The 19,598-nt window shown below is 42.7% G+C and overlaps 1 protein-coding gene across 6 annotated transcripts; it reads left to right on the top strand.

Moving 5' to 3' along the window:
• The first annotated feature begins 297 nt into the window (after positions 1-297).
• egfl7 (EGF-like-domain, multiple 7) lies at positions 298-19,570 on the top strand. 6 transcript variants are annotated; one of them, XR_004204943.1, is made up of 9 exons: positions 298-511; positions 10,587-10,836; positions 11,765-11,890; positions 13,924-14,036; positions 14,115-14,210; positions 14,502-14,946; positions 17,362-17,438; positions 18,496-18,658; positions 18,809-19,463. XR_004204943.1 is itself a non-coding variant. In XM_020458004.2 (9 exons), the coding sequence occupies exons 2-9, from the start codon at positions 10,757-10,759 to the stop codon at positions 18,826-18,828; spliced, it is 873 nt and encodes a 290-aa protein (XP_020313593.1). In that variant the 5' UTR covers positions 301-511; positions 10,587-10,756; the 3' UTR covers positions 18,829-19,570. The 6 variants fall into 6 exon arrangements, 5 of the variants coding, with proteins under 5 accessions (XP_020313592.1, XP_020313593.1, XP_031658154.1 ...); XM_020458004.2 differs by having other exon boundaries at positions 301-511; positions 14,502-14,699; positions 18,809-19,570; XM_031802296.1 differs by lacking the exon at positions 298-511 and adding an exon at positions 1,691-1,935 and having other exon boundaries at positions 14,502-14,699; positions 18,809-19,570.
• The last annotated feature ends 28 nt before the right edge of the window (positions 19,571-19,598 follow it).

Below are 19,598 nucleotides of genomic sequence, written 5' to 3'. Positions count from 1 at the left end.
AATCACTTCCTAAGTGACTGCCTTTAATTCGAATTAACCCCATCTCTGACAATAGTCAGAGCAAGACGCTTTTTCTTGTCCCCTTCAAACTCTGACCGTAGACTATAGGCCTAATGGGGGCAGAGAATGCTTTAAAAGGTAATTGACAAAGAGGTTCAAGCAGGATGGAGTGTTTGTGCAGTAGAACGGTTTTATCAGCGTGAAACACTCACAGGAATTCCGGTTTGGGATTGTCCATCCAATTCCTGCGTTCCACAGGAAGCTCTGGATAAAAAGCAACTGAAAAACGCCCAAAGGCATTTCATTTCTCTCCATTCGGTTCACGGGGAGCATCTAAACATTAAGCGTTGAGGTTTAATTCTAAGAAAAAACCCGTAGGGACGAGCTAAAAATAAATTGCAACGATGGAAGAGTCCACTAAACTGGCTGTCAAGTGGTCGGAGTTTGTTCCCATGGCAGCATCGGCTCTGCGTGCGCGAGACGCACCACCATATGACCTCATACTGAGGGGGTAAGAAGAGTTTTTTTCGTTTATCTTAACTCATCATTTTGTTAACTTTTGGAAGAAAAAAAAACGTATTTACTATACTTATGTAAGATGTTTTAATTGTGTTGACGAAACAACGGTGGCTATTGAGCCCTCTTCTAGGCCTACTGCCAGTATTAAAAAGGACACACATTTTTATATTAGACATGCATAGCCTAACCTTACTTACAACTCAAATGTGACACATCATTGTCACGTCATTGGGACCCGTTTCGATCAAGCCACAGCCGACCACGACCAAGGGCGCGAAACGGAATAGCTTTATGATATTGCTATGAGCATTTATGGACCTGTCTAAATGGAAATGACCTTTTCGTCGTGGGTGTGGGTGGCACAATGGCGGGGTTGGAGGGGATGTAGCCAATACTTGAGAAAGTAGCTTGAGACATCGGGATACGATTGGCCTTCATGGTATTAATTGAATGCGCTCCCAAGCATTGTGCTAGTCAACTCATTGCAAAAATGTATATTTATTAACGTCTGAGAATGTGGTATGCTACAACAACAATTAGCCTACATTTAACAATCTATTTAGAAAGGTGGCATATTTCAACAAAATGTATCACATTTGATGAGAAAATTCCCACAAGGCACTGCTTGAATCAACGTGATTCAACCTAATGAAATTATTGTAACGACCCTGGGTTTATAAACGCGGAAATCGACTCTGCCGCACGTATATGCTTTTGCGGCACAGTCGATAGCGCCCCGGACCTCGGGCTAGAAGGTCGAGGAATCGAGGCCTGCTCCCTGCTGTTTCATAACATTATGTGCGACCAACCTCAATTAGACGTTGAATTGAGGTCTCTGCCCAGTTGGTTGTCATTTTCCCTGGTAGGCCTAGGCTATCAATAGCTCTGCTAGAAATGGACAACAAAATATGAATGTGGATGATGCTATTTTTAGGACTTGTTACAGGCTACAGTAGCCCAGTATTTTCAAAAGACGCCCAAACCATATTATCCTTCTCCAATGCAACTCCAGGTTCATTCGCTCTTGGCCACGATAGCGCTTGTAATAAATAGCCTACAAATAAATTCAAGTGAAAACTCTTTGTAGTAACGCAACGCGGGGAGTCCCCCTCGACCAGTCGCGGTTGCGAGATACCCAGCTGGCTCGAGCCGGAGGGGGTGCTGCCGCGGGTACCCCCCATGCGCACTTTGACAGTTAGTAGGTTTGTAGGCTACTCACGGAGACGGAACCTGCATCTGGACTGGCAGAGAGATATTACTACAAGGCTATAACACAAGACGACTCAAAGGGAAACGCTCACTAGGCTACTAACTAGCATAGCGAGTGGATTTGACCGAGGTTTTCCGTTTTGCTAGACATTTCACATTCTGGACAAGGGAGCAGTGCGTTGCTACTTAGCTGCACATGGAACAGTTGTAAGTTTAAAAGCGAAAACGAGTATCACTTAATTTCACTAAATTACAAGGAGCACATTGGAATTACTATATCAGACTTGTAAGTTGCACGTTTTCATTCCATTTCAGCCCATTACGCACATTAATTATATAGCCAATACGTACGATCCGCTCACTTTTACTTTAGATATGACCATATCAATGATATAATTTCTATAGGCTAAGCTTGTTATACTTTGACTATTATTAATATCGGTAACTTTTGCATTATGTTGTAGGCTACTGAGAATAAGTGGGTATACGTGTATATGCGTGCGTATGTGTATGCGAAAGTGAGATAGAAAGAAGAGCAAGAGCATCTCTGGCTCAGAGGCAAGTTTGCGGTGTGTGATCTAATGATGAAACTATTGTAAAACACTGCCGTCTGTTGGCCACTGTAAGAAATGTGTCGCATGTGCCAACTGCTTAATTCTATAATGATGCATTGACTAGACCAGTGTTGCCCTAGCACTTAACAGCTGATTCAAGTAACCAACTTTACCCGGGCAAAAAACAAAACGTGCACCCAGGGTAGGCCCCAGGACCGACTTTGGGAAACCCTGGACTAGACTAGACCAGGGCAATGGGCATGTTCCATCCATTGAGTGTTGGGATAGCTGTTGTTTACTTTGAATACCAAGCTCATTAGCATCAATAACAATATTTTAAGATCTCAACTAGATCAATATTTACCTGAGTTCACAGCCTCGTCTCATAGACTAGATGTAACATAGTAAACGTAAATCCTAGACACTCAAATTAGTAAAATATGTTAGATTTTTGTAAGGTTACATAAGACAGATGGTTACTTAAGGCAAAAACGAAATTAGGGTGGTTGGTCAGGGTGGTTGGTCAGGGTGGATGGGTGGGCGTATAACGCATATGTCTAACCACCAAGAGATTGTGAGTTCGATTCTCATCACGGACAACTTTAGCATTTTTGCTAATTAGCACCTTTCTCTCTACTTAGCATGTTAGCTAACCCTTCCCCAGTGGTGGAAAAAGTACCTAATTGTCATACTTGAGTACAAGTAAAGATACCTTAACAGACAATGACTCATGTAAAAGTGAAAGTCACCCAGAAAAATACTACTTGAGTAGAAGTCTAAAAGTATTTGATTTTTACATATACTTAAGTATCAAAAGTAAAAGTATAAATCATTTCAAATTCCTTGTATTAGGCAAACCAGATGGCACGATTTTTTACATTTTTAATTTTGGATAGTCAGGGGCACACTCCAATGAGTCTGCAAAATCATAGGCAGTAGGGATGTTCTCTTGATAAGTACGTGAATTGCACCATTTTCCTGTCCTGTCAAGCATTACAAATCAAACTAGTACTTTTGGGTGTCAGGGTAAATGTATGGAGTAAAAAGTACATTATTTTCTTCAGGAATGTAATGAAGTAAAAGTTGTTAAAAATGTAAATAGTATAGTACAGATACCCCAAAAAATGACTTAAGTAATACTTTAAAGTATTTTTACTGGAGTACTTTACAACACTGCACTTCCCCTAACCCTAACTTTAACCCTTTTTAGCTTTCCCCTAACCTTAACCTTTTTAGCTAACCATTTCCTTAACACTTTTTAGATAACCCTTCCCCTAACCTTAACCCTTTAACCTAACTCCTAAATTTAACCCTAACCCCTAGCCTAGATTACATTAGCCAACTAGCTAATGTTAGCCACCTGGCTAGATTCGTAACATATCAAACGTTTTGCAAATTCGTAACATAATACAAATTGTAATTCGGAACATTTCATATGAAATGGCCGATGGACAGCCACAAATTAATACAGACCACATGAAACATAATATATCACATTAAATGGAGAGGCTTGAATTTATTTACGTACAGAATAATACAAAATACTCTGAGTCCAGGTTGGAGTTCAGAGGATTTGAGCAATTAACCCATTTATCGGTCCAGGTGAAGCTGTTCAAGTTTTGTTTTGTGTGGCCAGGTCTGATTTGAGTACTGTGTTCTCGGCTGGGGAGAGTTGTGGTTAGATCTGAACTGAAGATGAACTCAGTGTGTTTTAGGGCTCCATGCAGTCAGGGAAGATACACAGCATGTCTCAGTCAATGGCATTGGTTTATGATTCTGCCAGTGTCAAATCCCCACCTCATGCACTCTCACAGATCCCCAGGGGTATGACATAATTATCTTAGGTAATCCATTCAGGTAGACAGAGGTGTGTGCTCTTCATCTTACAACCCATACACTTTATCTGAACATGGAAACGGCAGTGACTTTTGACCTACCCTTATCCTGCCCACTCTTCCCATTTTTATATTTGAGTAATTTAGCAGACACTCTTATCCAGAGCAACTTACAGTAGTGAGTGCATACATTTTTCATTTATTTTCCCCTGTACTGGTACTGAGAATTGAACCCACAACCCTGGTGTTTTTTACATATCCCAACTCCGAAAGGGGAGTGGGGTAATGGCCAGGGTCTGCTAATATCAACAGCAACCCTGGAGCAATTAGGGCTCCAGATTTTTCAAAACTGTGACACCAATCAGGCCCTCAAGGACTGGAACTGCCCACCCCTGCCCACCCCTGCTCTAAACGCTAGGCTACCTGCCTTCCCCTACCATCCCCTTTCTCTTTCCACAGGGGAGGAACCCTCAGACACAGATGTGCTAGTCTCTTCCTCCACCCAACCCACCGTCCATAATGCCTCCTTGGGCCCGACCTTGGTAACTCCCCAACAGGCATGTTGTGTTGTCAGCTGATCCCACTGTCTGAAGCCATTAGGGAGATATCCTCCATACAGGGATTCACAGAGCCTCACTCCTCAGACTTACACTTAGACAGATAGACAGCCCCCAGCCACTATCATCGTCTGTCTGTCTGTCGGTCAGCATGGACCTCTGCCTAGGTGGGCTCACCTGGGACACAGCAAAGAGAAGGGGGGTGGAAGGGGGGCACTGAGATATTGGAGTATGGGGTAAATGTTTTTATGGGTCTTTATTGCCTAAAAGTCTTTCCTATATGGTGCTTTATCACCTGTGGAGGTGAGTGTCATGTTGTGTCTGTTGTGCAGGGAGAGTGAACCCAGGCATTGGCTGCTTGGCTTAATATGTTTCTATTAGAGAGGATAATGTCTGTAGAAATAGATTGTATGTAACCAACAAGGTTGTAGGTTCAATTACTTGTTGATATCATCCACCTATATCTCAGCCAGAGGTTGTTACATGTACTATATATTCCCTGTGGGTGTATGACTCCGACTATTGGCAGCAGTAGCCAGTCTCACAACCTTACATTTAACTACAATCTAATCATCGGCAACACAGCTGCTGGCTATGATGTTCTCAAACCACACCAGGCACTTTGTCAGGAAGCAAGGCTGTGATAGCTGCACACCTTAAGGTCTTTTTTGATACTTAAAATGTGCACTTGATCCACACTAAAGATAAGAGCAGACTGGAGCTATGCTGTACTATACTATTGCTGTGGCGATTTGTGAATGAACCCAAGCTGTGTAAGGTTTGCGTGTTTGCTCTCTGGGCGTAGAGCCAATAGAGGATCTGAGAGACATGCACGCTGTCAGCCAGGGCTTAGCGGCACCTCCAGCCTAACTCTGTCTATATCCCAAATGGCACCCTGTTACCTATATAGTGTATTCTTTTGACCAGGGCTCATGGGGCTCTGGTCAAAACTAAAGTATGGTGACATTTACAACGCAGACTAACTCTTTGTTCCCTATCAGGCTAGCCGCTAGCCCAAGGCTAAGAGCAAACACCCAGGGTAACATTAGTGTTATGCTATTGGCTACAACAAGAACCAAGGCCCTGGCCTATATAGGATCAACTCCAGGTCTCCTTCTGCATCCCAAATGGCACCCTATTCCCTATATAGTGCACTACATTTGACCTGAGTCCTATGAGCCCTGGTAAAAAAGTAGTGCATTATATAGGGAATAGGGTGCCATTTTGGATGTATCCCAGGTTAACTGTAGTGCCATCTTGGAGGCTAAATCAAAATTCAGAGCCAGAGTACCCCCAGCTCTTCTGAAGGTTAACCAAACTCCTGCTATAGTTCTCCATCAATCTAACAGAATGGAATGGGAGCTAGGAAGAGATTATGGGACAGAGCTGGAGGTAGACCTATCTTCACTTTATGTTCTGAGAGACGGGCCAGTCCACCCTGGCCTCACACAGGATCTGTCTCTGTGTGTGTGTGTACGTACATGCGCGTCATGTGTATGCATGTGTGTGTGTGTCGCCTTGGTATCTGTGGGTCAATAGACAATATAACAGAGCTATAATAATGTCCAGGGTTTTAGGGTGGATCAGGGGTTCAGATAAAACCACTAAATCAGCTATACAGTCTCTTAGGGCCTCATCATCCAGACCGCCCTGTTGGCTCCATGGCTGTCCCAAATGGCACTCTATTCTCTACATAGTACACTACTATTGACCAGAACCCTATCTGCCCTGGTCAAAAGTAATGCACTATATAGGAAATAGGGTGGCATTTAGGGAACACAGCATGATGCCACCTTTCTCCCTGGGGCCTGGCTGTGGTGGGGAGTGATGGGTTAACAGCCCTCTAATGACAGGTCATCATCCAGGGACCGTAGGGGTGCAGTGTCAGAGGAGTCCACATGATGTTGGTTAGCAGGGAAATTAACCCAGCAGAGAGAGCATGGTCAATGTTTACACCCACGCACACACACACACACACACACAACCTACCGCTCCGAGCACCCGACAAACAATCTAGCTCAGACACTCAGCATGAAGCACAAACATGGCTCAAATCATCTTTACAGTCAGTGGCAAACAGTGTTCTGAGCGGAGGGGGTACAGTAACCACCAACGTGCTAAATCTGGTTACTGCACCCCCTTACTGCTGCTACCTGTTGTCTGAACTCATTCACTTTTATGACAGCCATGTTTAAAATCACCCACCAGGGAAGCACAATCAAATCTATTTTAAACAACTCATAAAATCGGGGAATCGTTATATAAATAAATGGGTTGATTACGTTAAGCTTTTCAAGATGAAGGGCTCTGCCGTTCATACAAAGAGCTGTGGTAGGGAAACTGGAGTCACGTAACAAACGAAAGAGAAAGTATATAGCTACATATTATGAATACAGTGAAAATATGACCTGTGTGAATTAGGGTTAAATATTTTCCCGGTATTTTTACAAATGTTTCATCCCGAGAATAAATCACTTTTCTCCTGGGTAACCCGCTATTTCTCGCCAAAACCGGAAAGGTCATTTAAAAGCATGATAAAGCATATAAATAAACCTATGTCTGGATTTGATTAGAGCTTTGATCGAAGACCCAAAAAAGCCCAAATGATTGTGCTGTTATCCAATACATATATGATAGTTGCTACTGCACATTACACATGACAGAAAAACATAAAAACCTATAGATGTAGCTAGTTACAGTGGGGCAATACAGTATTTAGTCAGCCACCAATTGTGCAAGTTCTCCCACTTAAAAAGATGAGAGAGGCCTGTAATTTTCATCATAGGTACACTTCATCTATGACAGACAAAATGAGAAGAAAAAAATCCAGAAAATCACATTGTAGGATTTTTAATGAATTTATTTGTAAATTATGGTGGAAAATAAGTATTTGGTCACCTACAAACAAGCAAGATTTCTGGCTCTCACAGACCTGTAACTATATTACTGTGCGGTGCAAATAAATCAATAAATAATAAGTACTGTATTTTACTGGATTATATGACTGGAATTACACACATTGTTCAATCCATGATAAAGCAGGGAGAGAACATGCGATTCTGTTGTAGCACATGCGGCCTAAAAAGTTACAAGTATAGGCTAGCAAAATGTATTTTAGTTTTGAAACATAATAAGGCCTATTTGTATAATTAGTAGGCTGACGCATATATACCTAATGTTATTAGCCTACTTCCTCTTTCTCTCTCTGTTGTCGCTTCATTCCTTCCTCGCTTTCAACAGTTAAATTAAATAAGTTTTGTTGTCCTTATCTCCATCATTCTAATGACATTCTTGAATAATATAGGACTACAATTAGATGCAGAAGGCTTTCACTTCTCTTCACGAACATTGAATGGTTATGGGTCTGAATAAATAACTGCTATAGCCTACCACCATCGCATGTTCTCTCTTCTTTCAAACTACCCATGAGTTGTTCTATTGGCTGCTGTATTTAACATTCAGCAAACAAGAGCTTCCGTCCCTCGTCGAATAGTCTATTGGTATAAAAAATGATGTCCAGCAAGGTATTCTAGTCTAGCTTTTCCTGCATGGGACTCCAAGAGCTAAGGAGCCTTTTGAAGAGCGATGATGAGATGATAGGTCTACATGCATTGTGAACTATGCTCCATACTGAGATGGGCTGTCTATCCCCACCCTGAGCGTTGATGAATACTTTCCGACGGCACTGTATAATTTAACAGTTCACTTTTCACGCCATGCTGTTCATATAAATCATTTATTATAATTTGCTGGTTTGTCATCGTTATTTATCCCGGGAAAAGGAAGTGGTTTTGGGCAGTAAATCTGGGGAACCGGGTTCCTGCCATTCAACCCTAGTGTAAATGTTGAGTCATTTGCTGTGAAGTGAAATTAATGTCAGTGCTGGTATGTTAATCACTGGCACATTTCTTATAATACAGAGCGAGTCGTACTGAGTCTCTGACTTTAATTCTCTCTTTCTGTGTGTGTCCACCTCTACCCCATTCCATTACAACATTTTAGTTCCAGGATTCAATCCGATCGTCCCTTTTTGGCTATGCACCATTTAAAGGTGATGCAGTCGCAGAGATGGCATTCAAATTAAACGCTGCAGATGTTGGCTCAATCAGAAATGTCAACTGCGCAACAACGTGGATCTTCCGGATTGAATCCTGGCCTTATTTTAGTAACAGAGCTACACTCTCCACTGCAGATTCAACCTCATTATTGTATTAAAACTAGAGGTTGACCGATAATGATTTTTCAACGCCGATACCGATTATTGGAGGACCAAAAAAGCCGATACCGATTAATCTGCCAATTTTTGTTGTTGTTTTTTTGTTTTTGTAATAATGACAATTACAACAATACTGAATGAACACTTATTTTAACTTAATATAATACATCAATAAAATCAATTTAGCCTCAAGTAAATAATGAAACATGTTCAATTTGGTTTAAATAATGCAAAAACAATGTGTTGGAGAAGAAAGTAAAAGTGCAATATGTGCTATGTAAGAAAGCTAACGTTTCAGTTCCTTGCTCAGAACATGAGAACCTATGAAAGCTGGTGGTTCCTTTTAACATGAGTCTTCAATATTCCCAGGTAAGAAGTTTTAGGTTGTAGTTATTATAGGAATTATAGGACTATTTCCCTCTATACCATTTGTATTTCATTAACCTTTGACTATTGGATGTTCTTATAGGCACTAGTATTGCCAGTGAAACAGTATAGCTTCCGTCCCTCTAGTTAGCGCGCGCTAATTAGCTAGCAATTTCACTTCGGTTTCACCAGCCTCATCTCGGGAGTTGATAGGCTTGAAGTCATAAACAGCGCAATGCTTGATGCACAACGAAGAGCTGCTGGCAAAATGCACGAAAGTGCTGTTTGAATGAATGTTTACGAGCCTGCTTCTGCCTACCACCGCTCAGTCAGATACTTGTATACTCAGTCAGATTATATGTAACGCAGGACACGCTAGATAATATCTAGTAATATCATCAACCATGTGTTTACTAGTGATTATGATTGTTTTTTACAAGATAAGTTTAATGCTAGCTAGCAACTTACCTTGGCTTACTGCATTCGCGTAACAGGCAGACTCCTTGTGGAGTGCAACGAGAGAGAGGCAGGTTGTTATTGCGTTGGACTAGTTAACTGTACGGTTGCAAGATTGGATCCCCTGAGCTGACAAGGTGAAAATATGTCGTTCTGCCCCTGAACAGAGCAGTTAACCCACCGTTCCTAGGTCATCATTGAAAATAAGAATGTGTTCTTAACTGACTTGCCTAGTTAAATAAAGGTATAAAAATAAAATAAAAATTGGCCAAAAAATCGGCGCCCAAAAATACCGATTTCCAATTGTGATAACTTGAAATCGGCCCTAATTAATCGACCATTCCGATTTTCTTACATTTTATTTAAATTTGACCTTTATTTTACTAGGCAAGAATAATCGGTCAACCTCTAATTAAAACAGTATGTACATCATCTGTTTTAACTTAAAGTATTACATAACCCATTGCTCTTTATGCTACACTATCACTCCAGAACTTGATTTGAGGTTCAAGTCAAGCAGTAAGTATGTTTTCTGGAATGGTGTGGGAACTGATATTTGGAGTGTTGTTTGGAGATGGACTCTGTTTGAGTGTTTATAAATGGGGGTAACACTTAAGCCTTCCACATCAGCTATGAGAGTGGAGAAGTAAGCTAGTACTCTCTCTGATGTGAGAACTCAGTGAACTTCTTTCTATCATGGTTTCTCTAAAAGGTTAGATGTTGATATGACTGACTGGGATTCAAACCCGGATCGTCTGTGCATCACAAGTGGAGTGGAAACGTCAAGTGGAAATGCATGAAAAGAGTGAACAGAAGTTACTCTTCACTTCCTGAACCCAAACTTCTGTGTTTGTCCCTCTCTGTGTACCTACAGGTAGTTGGCATCCTCCTCCTAGAAGTCTAAAACAAGGCTCTAACATCAGAGAGAGAGACACAGCCACAGCCCTTCTCCCCTTCCCCTCATCCTCCTTTCTTCTCCCATTGGACAGAGAGAGAGAGAGAGAGAGGGAAAGAGCGAGTGAAAGTGAGAAAGAAGAGGGAGACATGTACCAAACACTCCTCCTCTCCTCCTCGCTCTTCATCCTCCATGTGACGGCCACTCCACAGTTCCACGGTCACCACGGGTAACAGCTCCCTCATTCCATTTCTTGTGTTTGTTATTGGTCGTCACCCATTATTGGTCCCTGGGATAGCTCGGTTACATAGGCCTCTAGCTTCAGTTACACACCAATCATTTACGGAGTTAATTGGGGGCTATATATTTAGAATGGTTATTTGCTTCACTTGGCATTCTCACCCTGAGTAAATGTATACTGATAGTCCAGATAACAGTTAAACATTTACGACGGTGACATGTTGTATTAGACCGATGTCAACTCTATGGAGATGCAGGTTCTTTGAGATCTCAGTTGATTTGGCCAGAGAAGAAAACAAACTACAACCCTTACGAAAGATCAAAGGGTGATGAAAGGTTAGAGGTGACTCTCAACTCAAGACAGGTTCAGTGGCGATAACATTGGCCAGTCAGCATCAATTACATGTCAGTTAACTGCCACTGACACAGAGACCTCGAGGTCACGTCATCAACTGAGGGTTAAAATGCTTGACGGACTGATTAGTTCTCAGACTGGTTAAGAGAGACCACCACAGCAGGTTTTAAACCCAGTCTCAAACTGTCCCCTGACACGGCACATTCTATATGTGAATGCTTCAGAGGTAATCAACAGTAAGTGGTGTAATTTCACATTTTAAACCATTACGATTCCTGTCAGTAATTTCACTTCCAACATTAAGCAAATTGTTAATTTGACGATAAAGAATTGTGATTATGTTGAATTTCATGACTTGGAGTGTAGCTAGCTGTTAAACCTAACACAGTGACAGACTGATGACAGCAGAGACAGTCCTAATTTAATATAATATATGCCATTTAGCAGATGCTTTTAACAGTCAAGCATGCATTACTTTTTTTACCCACAGTTCTCATATGTTCCAAAGAATACTTCACTAGTCTCTACCTGTGTGAGTGATCTCACCTGTGTGTTCCTACAGGAGGAGGGTGTGTGGCAGAGATATTCATCACAGCAGTGTCATCAAGACGACCGAGTCGTTCGTCCAGCCCGTTCACAAACCTTACATCACCCTATGTCAGGGGCACCGCCTCTGTAGCACCTACAAGTAAGTGACACAGCCATGACTCTCATGACCACTACTGTTGCTATCACTGTCAATATCTCTATCACTGTCAATATTTCTATCACTGTCAATATCTCTATAACTGTCAATATTTATATCGCTGTCAATATCTCTATCGTTATCAATATCACTATCATTGTCACTATCACTGTCAATATCGCTATCACTGTCAATATCTCTACCAATATCTCTCTATCACTGTCAATATCGCGATCACTGTCAAAATCTCTATCTCTGTCAATATCTCTAACTGTCAATATTTCTATCGCTGTCAATATCTCTATCGATATCACTGTCGATATCGCTGTCAATATCGCTATCACTGTCAATATCACGAACAATATCTCTATCGCTATCGCTATCACTGTCAATATCACGAACAATATCTCTATCGCTATCACTGTCAATATCGCTATCACTGTCAATATCACAACCAATATCTCTATCGCTATCACTGTCAATATCGCTATCGCAGTCAATATCTCTATCGTTATCAATATCACTATCATTGTCTCTGTCACTATCACTGTCAATATCGCTTTTGCAGTCAATATCGCTATCGCAGTCTATCGCTATCACTGTCAATATTTCTATCGATATCACTGTCAATATCTCTATCGATATCACTGTCGATTTCGCTATCACTGTCAATATCACTACCAATATCTCTGTCAATATCGCGATCACTGTAAATATCGCTATAACTGTCAATGTTTCTATCACTGTCAATATTGATATAGCTTTCAATATCTCTATCACTCTCGGTATCGCTGTCATTATCTCTAGCACTGTCAATATCGCTATCACTGTCAATATCACTACCAATATCTCTATCGCTATCACTGTCAATGTCTCTATCACTGTCAATATCTCTATCGCTGTCAATATTTCTATTGCTATCACTGTCAATATTGCTATCGCTAGCAGACTTAGTCATGCGACTTTGTTTTTTTGTGTATGTATGGGAATCGAACCCGCCATCATCTACCAACTGAGCTACAGAGGACCATATATTTAGCATTGTCTATACAGTCTGACCTCAGCCAACATCAGGCAATACATTCATCTCTGACACAGAAGATGTTAAGGGGAATTTATACATTGTTCTACAATGTTTATTTGTTAGCAGGGCTACACTCTCTAAAGAAGGTAGAGAGCTCCTGATATGTTTTAACAGAGGAGTCTTATCCCTCCAGGTGAAGACCTGCCACTGTCCTCGCTACCACTGTCCTCTCTGTTGTATCGCTTTCTCTGTTCATCTCTCTCTCTACCCCCCGACTCCATGTCTCTCTCGCGCTTTCCCTCTTTCTCTCCCCCTTTGTATCTCTCTGGCTCACCCCCCCCCCCCCCTTTCTCTAAGTCTCTCTTTCATATCATACACAGAAGTGGGTCATGGCGGTACATATTTTGGTGGAATATAAATATCAAGCAATTTGTGTAACTACGGGAAATGAACAGCCAGCCCACAGAGACCACTGCTGTGTTTATCTTGGACAACCTCTCCCTCTGTGCTTACGCACTCTTTCATTCTTTCTCTCTCTCTCTCGCTCTCTCTCTCCGCAGCAGCAGACTGCTCCCAGCCGACAACCATAATTATAAACTTTTCTTCCCACCATGAGACTGATGTTATTGATTAATTTGTGAGACATCTTTTGTGAGGCTATTTTTCTCTTTCCTGCTCTCTTTCCCTTTTTCTCTCTGAGGACAATGCCAGGAAACATTTCAGCAGATCTCAGTGTAACAGCAGAACCCAGAACTGGCTTGGTGTCAACCTCACCCCCTGCCATCCTTTCCACATCCTCCCCCTCTTGTCACACACACTTGGTAACCATTGGTCCATGGTCCAGCCTAATATACCTGTGTGTCCATGTCTGCTGACAAGGAGAAAACTCTAGGAGCTCTGCACGCACACAGTGGTTCTCAGAATCATCACTCAAACCTATTTAAGTGGCTTTGTGTGGGCAGTAAAGACCTTGTCTGACCTAGCTGTAACTTTCTGTTGTGTGTTTCTCCAGGACAGTGTACAGGGTGGCGTACCGTCAGGTGACCAGAGCAGTGCCAGTCTCACACTCTTACCCAGAATGCTGCCCGGGTTGGCGACGACTCCACTCACACAACTGTAACCAAGGTAATAGGGGTTTACACTCTCCAAGCATCCCGTATGTGTGCATGTTCATTTCTGATTATTTCTCTCTGTCCTCTCCAGCGGTGTGTGGCCAGTCCTGTGTGAACGGAGGAACATGTTTGAGACCCAACCACTGCGCCTGTCCTCTGGGATGGATGGGTCGTCACTGCCAAACAGGTACACACACACACACGCTCTTGCACGTACACACAGTACGTTGCACGTACACACAGTCTTGTACAGCTAACCTTGTGGATAGCTGTACAATTCAGTCCCATTCAAAATCCTATTTTCACTAAGCCTGTACTCTTACCTTTATAACCTTAAACCTAACCCTAGTTCTTAACCCTAAAACTTACCCTAGTTCTTAACCCTAAAACTTACCCTAGCTCCTAACCCTAACCCTTAACGTAATTCTAACCCTAACAATATCAGTGACACCCAGTCTCTCCTCCCTCTCTCTGTCAGATGTGGATGAGTGCAGTGAGCAGCAGCCCTGTTCTCATCAGTGTGTGAACATGGCAGGCAGCTACCACTGTGTGTGTAGAGAGGGCTACAGGCTGGCAGGAGACACACACTCCTGTGAGAACCTTCCTCCTCCTGCCTCTTCCACCCACCCCAGTCAAGAAGCAGCAAACGATCACAGGCCCCCCTCCAGTGATGCAGGTACACCTCCACCATTATCTTTATCTGCAGACATGATAATCAAGTGTGTGTGTGTGTGTGTGTGTGTGTGTTTCAGCAAAGCCTCCAATGGGAGTGAAGAAGAGGACAGACAGGACCACAGCCAGGCTCTTGGTCCATTATTACTTTTGGTACGCGCTATGCCAAACTCTACTCGTACCGTGAGTAATAATGCACTGAGACTGGTGCGCACTGCAAAGTGGACCGCATGCAGTCAACAACCAACAAGGTGTGGTGGTGTATGTTATGACCAGATGGACCACACTGATAACCAGTATAAACAACGATTGATAGACCAACTGCGGTCAGCAACCAATAGTTTGTGGTCATGTACAGTATGGTATGACCTGATGAACCATGCTGATAACCACTGTTTGTACATCAGCTAGCTGTTTGATGTAGACCAGGGATGGGCAGCTTTGATGGGGGTGGGGGCCACAAAAAATTGGAACTCATCATGAGGGGCCGCAGTGGCTCGTGGGTCACGTTCCATACCCACACATGCAGTCAGAGCCAGCCCTAGGCTTTTGGGGCCAGGGGCCCTAAGCTAAATGTTGTTATACTATTCTAACTATCCACAGGTGGGGGGCAGTTGCCCATCCCTGATGTAGACCTTTCTTCCCCATCTTTAACATAGGAAAACTTCTTACCATTCCAAAACGTTCCTTTAGTATGCAGTGAAACATCCTCCTCTCCCACACTTTCACACACTCACGCTATTCTCTAAACTGCTGCATATCACTGAAGAAAAGGGGAAAAAACAGCTCCCATAGATGTGCTGTGTTTGGCGTAACTTAGCAACAGGCTAAAACAACCTCCCATGTCTAGAAGTGGCTGGATGGAACCCAAAGAAATTCCCATTTCTCTCAGACTGTTAGCCAGTAAACTGTAGTATGATGAGCATACAGTACACACATAAAGAAAGACTAATCATTTCCTCTACCTTATGTCTGTCTGTCTAGATAGAGATGAGATGAGATATACAGGATAGATTGTCTCACACACTAAACTACACAAAGAGAGAAAAACAGCAGTAAAAAGCAGATGTTACAGATTGTACTTGGTGAAGGTGACGCAGGGGGAATATGTGCAGGCTCAGTACAGTTCTGTTCTCCTGGCCAACTAAGTGCAAGGTCAGCAGGCTGCTGCAGCATTAACATCAGCAGCAGTATTGTCTTGGTTAATGGCCCTATTATATCCATGAACTGTTCATATCCAGGCTGAGGTATGATGTTGATGAAGATCACCAAGACAAACAAGGGAATAAATGCCCTGCTCAGACCTTAACAGCACTCGTCTGAATCCCTCCATCTTTTTTCTTCCTTCTCGGTCTCTCTCTCTTCTTGGCCGGAACTTGCGCTCTCATTCCAGCTTCATCAACTTCATCTGCTGGGGGTCGCCTCCCCCCCCCCCCCCCCCCCCCTCCCTTTCGACTCTTGTCCACATCTGGGAGAGATTGAGTTGTTCTCAGCCTTAGCTCCATGGCTGACCGGGGGAGACGTGGGGTTTGTACCCAGCTCTGAGCCCATAGCTCTGGGGACCTGTCATGGTGAACAGGGGGACACTCGGTGGCTGGTTGGACTCAGGCCAACTTAGCTCACCCCTCCTTGTCTTGTAACTGATACAGGACAACATGTTTAGTCATGATGGACTGTGTGTCTTATTCATAGTGCCCTCTTCCAGTTACATGGTGTGTGTGTGTCATTTCCTCATATCCTCTGCCCCTTTTGCAGTCTTAAGTTATGGATTACCGGCTTCACCCCTAGCACTGAATTCCCCAGCCAGCTTGTGGTTCTCTTCCCATTTGTTTCATAGCTCTGAGACTGAGGCCCCCTGTCTGCTTATGAATCACTCTGGAGCAGGATTGGAGTAAGATGCTGAAGTCATTATCTATCTCAAAGACATGTCACAAGTCTAAGCTTTAGATAGAATTGGAAGGATTAACCATCGCACTCTCTCCCACCCGTTCCACTCTAAAAATTGTCAAAGACTCCAGCCACCGTAGTCATAGACTGTTCTCTGTGCTACCGCACGGCAAGAGGTACCGGAACGCCAAGTCGAGGTCCAAAAGGCTTCTTAACAGCTTCTACCCCCAAGCCATAAGACTCCTGAACAGCTAATCAAAGGGCTACCCAGACCCCTATTTTATGCTGCTGCTACTCTCTGTTTATAATCTATGCATAGTCACTTTAACTATACCTACATGTACATATTACCTCGATATAGCCTGGCTTGTTATTTTACTGCTGCTGTTTAATTTTTTTAACTTTTATTTGACATTTTTTACTTATCTATTTTTTATCTAACACTTATTTTTTCTTGAAACTTCTTAAAGCATTGTTGGTTAAGGGCTTGTAAGTAAGCATTTCACTGTAAGGTCGCACCTGTTGTATTCAGTGCATAATATTTGATTTGATCTGTCCCCAAAGCTTTGTAAACTAACCCTACTGGGTCATATTCAGTAGGGTTCACTGTAGCAAAACGTTTTGCAACAGAAAATAAAAATCTGTGTTCTTATTGAAGCAGGTCAGGTAGTACCTCATAGTTTTCAAAAAGTTTTCTCCCAATACACAACCCCATTGTGTAGATAGAGGGTGTCTTAAATACTGGTGATCCACAGTGTGATTGTGTGTGTTGTCTACAGGTGGAGGGTATGGGCTGACTGAGAACGTAACAGAGGAGGTCCAGAGCCTGAAGAACAGAGTAGAGCTGCTGGAGCAGGTACAACTGCACCCCCTGTTCTCTACCATCACCTGCACACACAGCTTTGTTTTGGGGAATTTTCAGGACTTTCTGGGGAGTAAAAATGTATTCCCATTCAAAATTATATTTTCCCTAACCCCAAACTCTAAACCTAACCTTAACCTCAAACCCTAAACCTAACCTTTACGCCAAAAATAGCATTTTTACAAATTCAGGACATTTAAAAATATATAAATTATTTTCCTACCTTGTCAGAACATTCTAGTGACTTGTCAGAACATTCTGGTGACTTGTCAGAACATTCTGGTGACTTGTCAGAACATTCTAGTGACTTGTCAGGAGATTGTGGTCCTGATAAAGTAGGAAAACGTGTACACACACATTCACACTCTCTCACAAACAGGCGTACATACCCTCTCCCTTCCTATCCTTGTAAAGTCCCCCTTAAACCCTTACCAGTACCCCTCTAGCATCTCCCACCCACTCTGAGCCAGCGCCAGGCAGACACACGTTAGACTGTTACGCTGGTGTATTATCAAATACCACTCAAGATGTAATCATGAACTTTGTTAACCAACAGAGAACACACGCACTCACAAAACCCAGCATCCTTTGAACTGCCAGACTGTCATAGTGACCTTTTAAAGGTCTTTTTAGTTTTTCATTAGAAGTCATGTCGTTAATGCTCGGTGGATTACAGTAAAAGTGAATGAGGAGATGCAGGCAGCTGAAATGGGAGGATCCGTATAATATAGCAGTACTTTCACATTACAGCGACCGCTGTGATGGCGAGACGGATTGTGTTGGGATTTGTTGCCAAAAGGAAAATAAATTGTATTGCTGTCATCCTCTCTGTTGTTGTTAGTCACATACACTACATATACTAAACCCCCTCATCTTTTCTCCCTGCCACTGCCCTTCTCTCCCGCTCCCCTCACTCTTCCCCTCTCTCTCCTACCTCCCTCTTCCAAACATCTCTCTCTTGCCTCCCTCTTCCAAACTTCTCCTCTCTCCCGATCTCCTCTCACCCATCTCTTTCCTCATCTCCTCTCTCTCTCCCTTTTCACCTCTCCAGAAGCTCCAGTTGGTCCTGGCCCCTTTCACCAGTCTGTTCCCCATGTCGCTGGACGAGGGTGTGTCTGAGAAAACCAGCTTCCTGTCCCACTCCTTCCAGCAGCTGGATCGCATCAACTCGCTCAGCGAACAGGTCGGCTTCCTCGAGGAACGCCTCGGAACCTGTGAGTGGATAAAGACAAAAGTTTCAAACTTTTTTTCGTTGTACTCCTCTTGTTGGACAGGACAAAGTGGCCATATAATGGCTTGAAGTGGATGTGAAGTGATTTGGTTGACTATGGATAGTAACATTGATTTGTCCTTTGTTGCTAAAGGTTCCTGCCAAGAGAATTAGAAACAACAGGACTGGGTCACCCTCACCAACCAGATATCTCCACACAAGTCTGAGTCCACAACACAATAGGAATGAATGCCCCAGCCCAGCGATATGGGAGGATGAGGATGAACATTAGCAGAACATAGGCCTACTCAGTGATTGTGTATTCCTGTTCCTATACCAGCCCAAAGGCTAACTCGAACACTAGCTCTATGATGGGCAACCCTGTCATGTGCTATGTCAGTGACACATACAACCCTTTTAAGTGTCCCTTTCCTTCACTCCTAACAGCATCATTTCATGTCATTGCTGGATTACGGAGACATAGAAGAGCATATAGCATCACCACCTGGGACGGTTACAGGGGCCTCATTCTACCATTAGCACATTACCTGAGAGTCGAAGTTCAAACTGCCATTTTCACTCTGAAGTATCTGGTTTCCATGTTTTAGGTTCACATCAGTCTACTGTCAGAGCCCCCATGGTGGGGTTCGCATGGACATCTGTATTTATGTATTTAAGTTAGAATTCCTTGTGCTTATTTCATAGAGCTACAATAGTTAGTAGACTTTTTTTTTAACCTTGTTTTGTAACTTTTTGTAATAAAATTGATTAAATCAAAAATGTCTGGTAGAGGATGTGTGTCTGCTCCACGTGGAAGAACAAGAGATCTCATTTGAACACTCAATGAACACATTACTTGTTGCCGATTTCAATTCTATGGAGAGTTAAGAAACAGTAATAAAGCTCTACAACAGCTCCTTAAGAAAAAAAGACATTATTTTCCA

The sequence above is a fragment of the Oncorhynchus kisutch genome, linkage group LG23, assembly GCF_002021735.2.
Source record: "Oncorhynchus kisutch isolate 150728-3 linkage group LG23, Okis_V2, whole genome shotgun sequence".
Lineage (NCBI taxonomy): Eukaryota > Metazoa > Chordata > Actinopteri > Salmoniformes > Salmonidae > Oncorhynchus > Oncorhynchus kisutch.
Note: the sequence above shows the minus strand (reverse complement) of the source record. Positions and strands in the feature narration are given on the sequence as shown.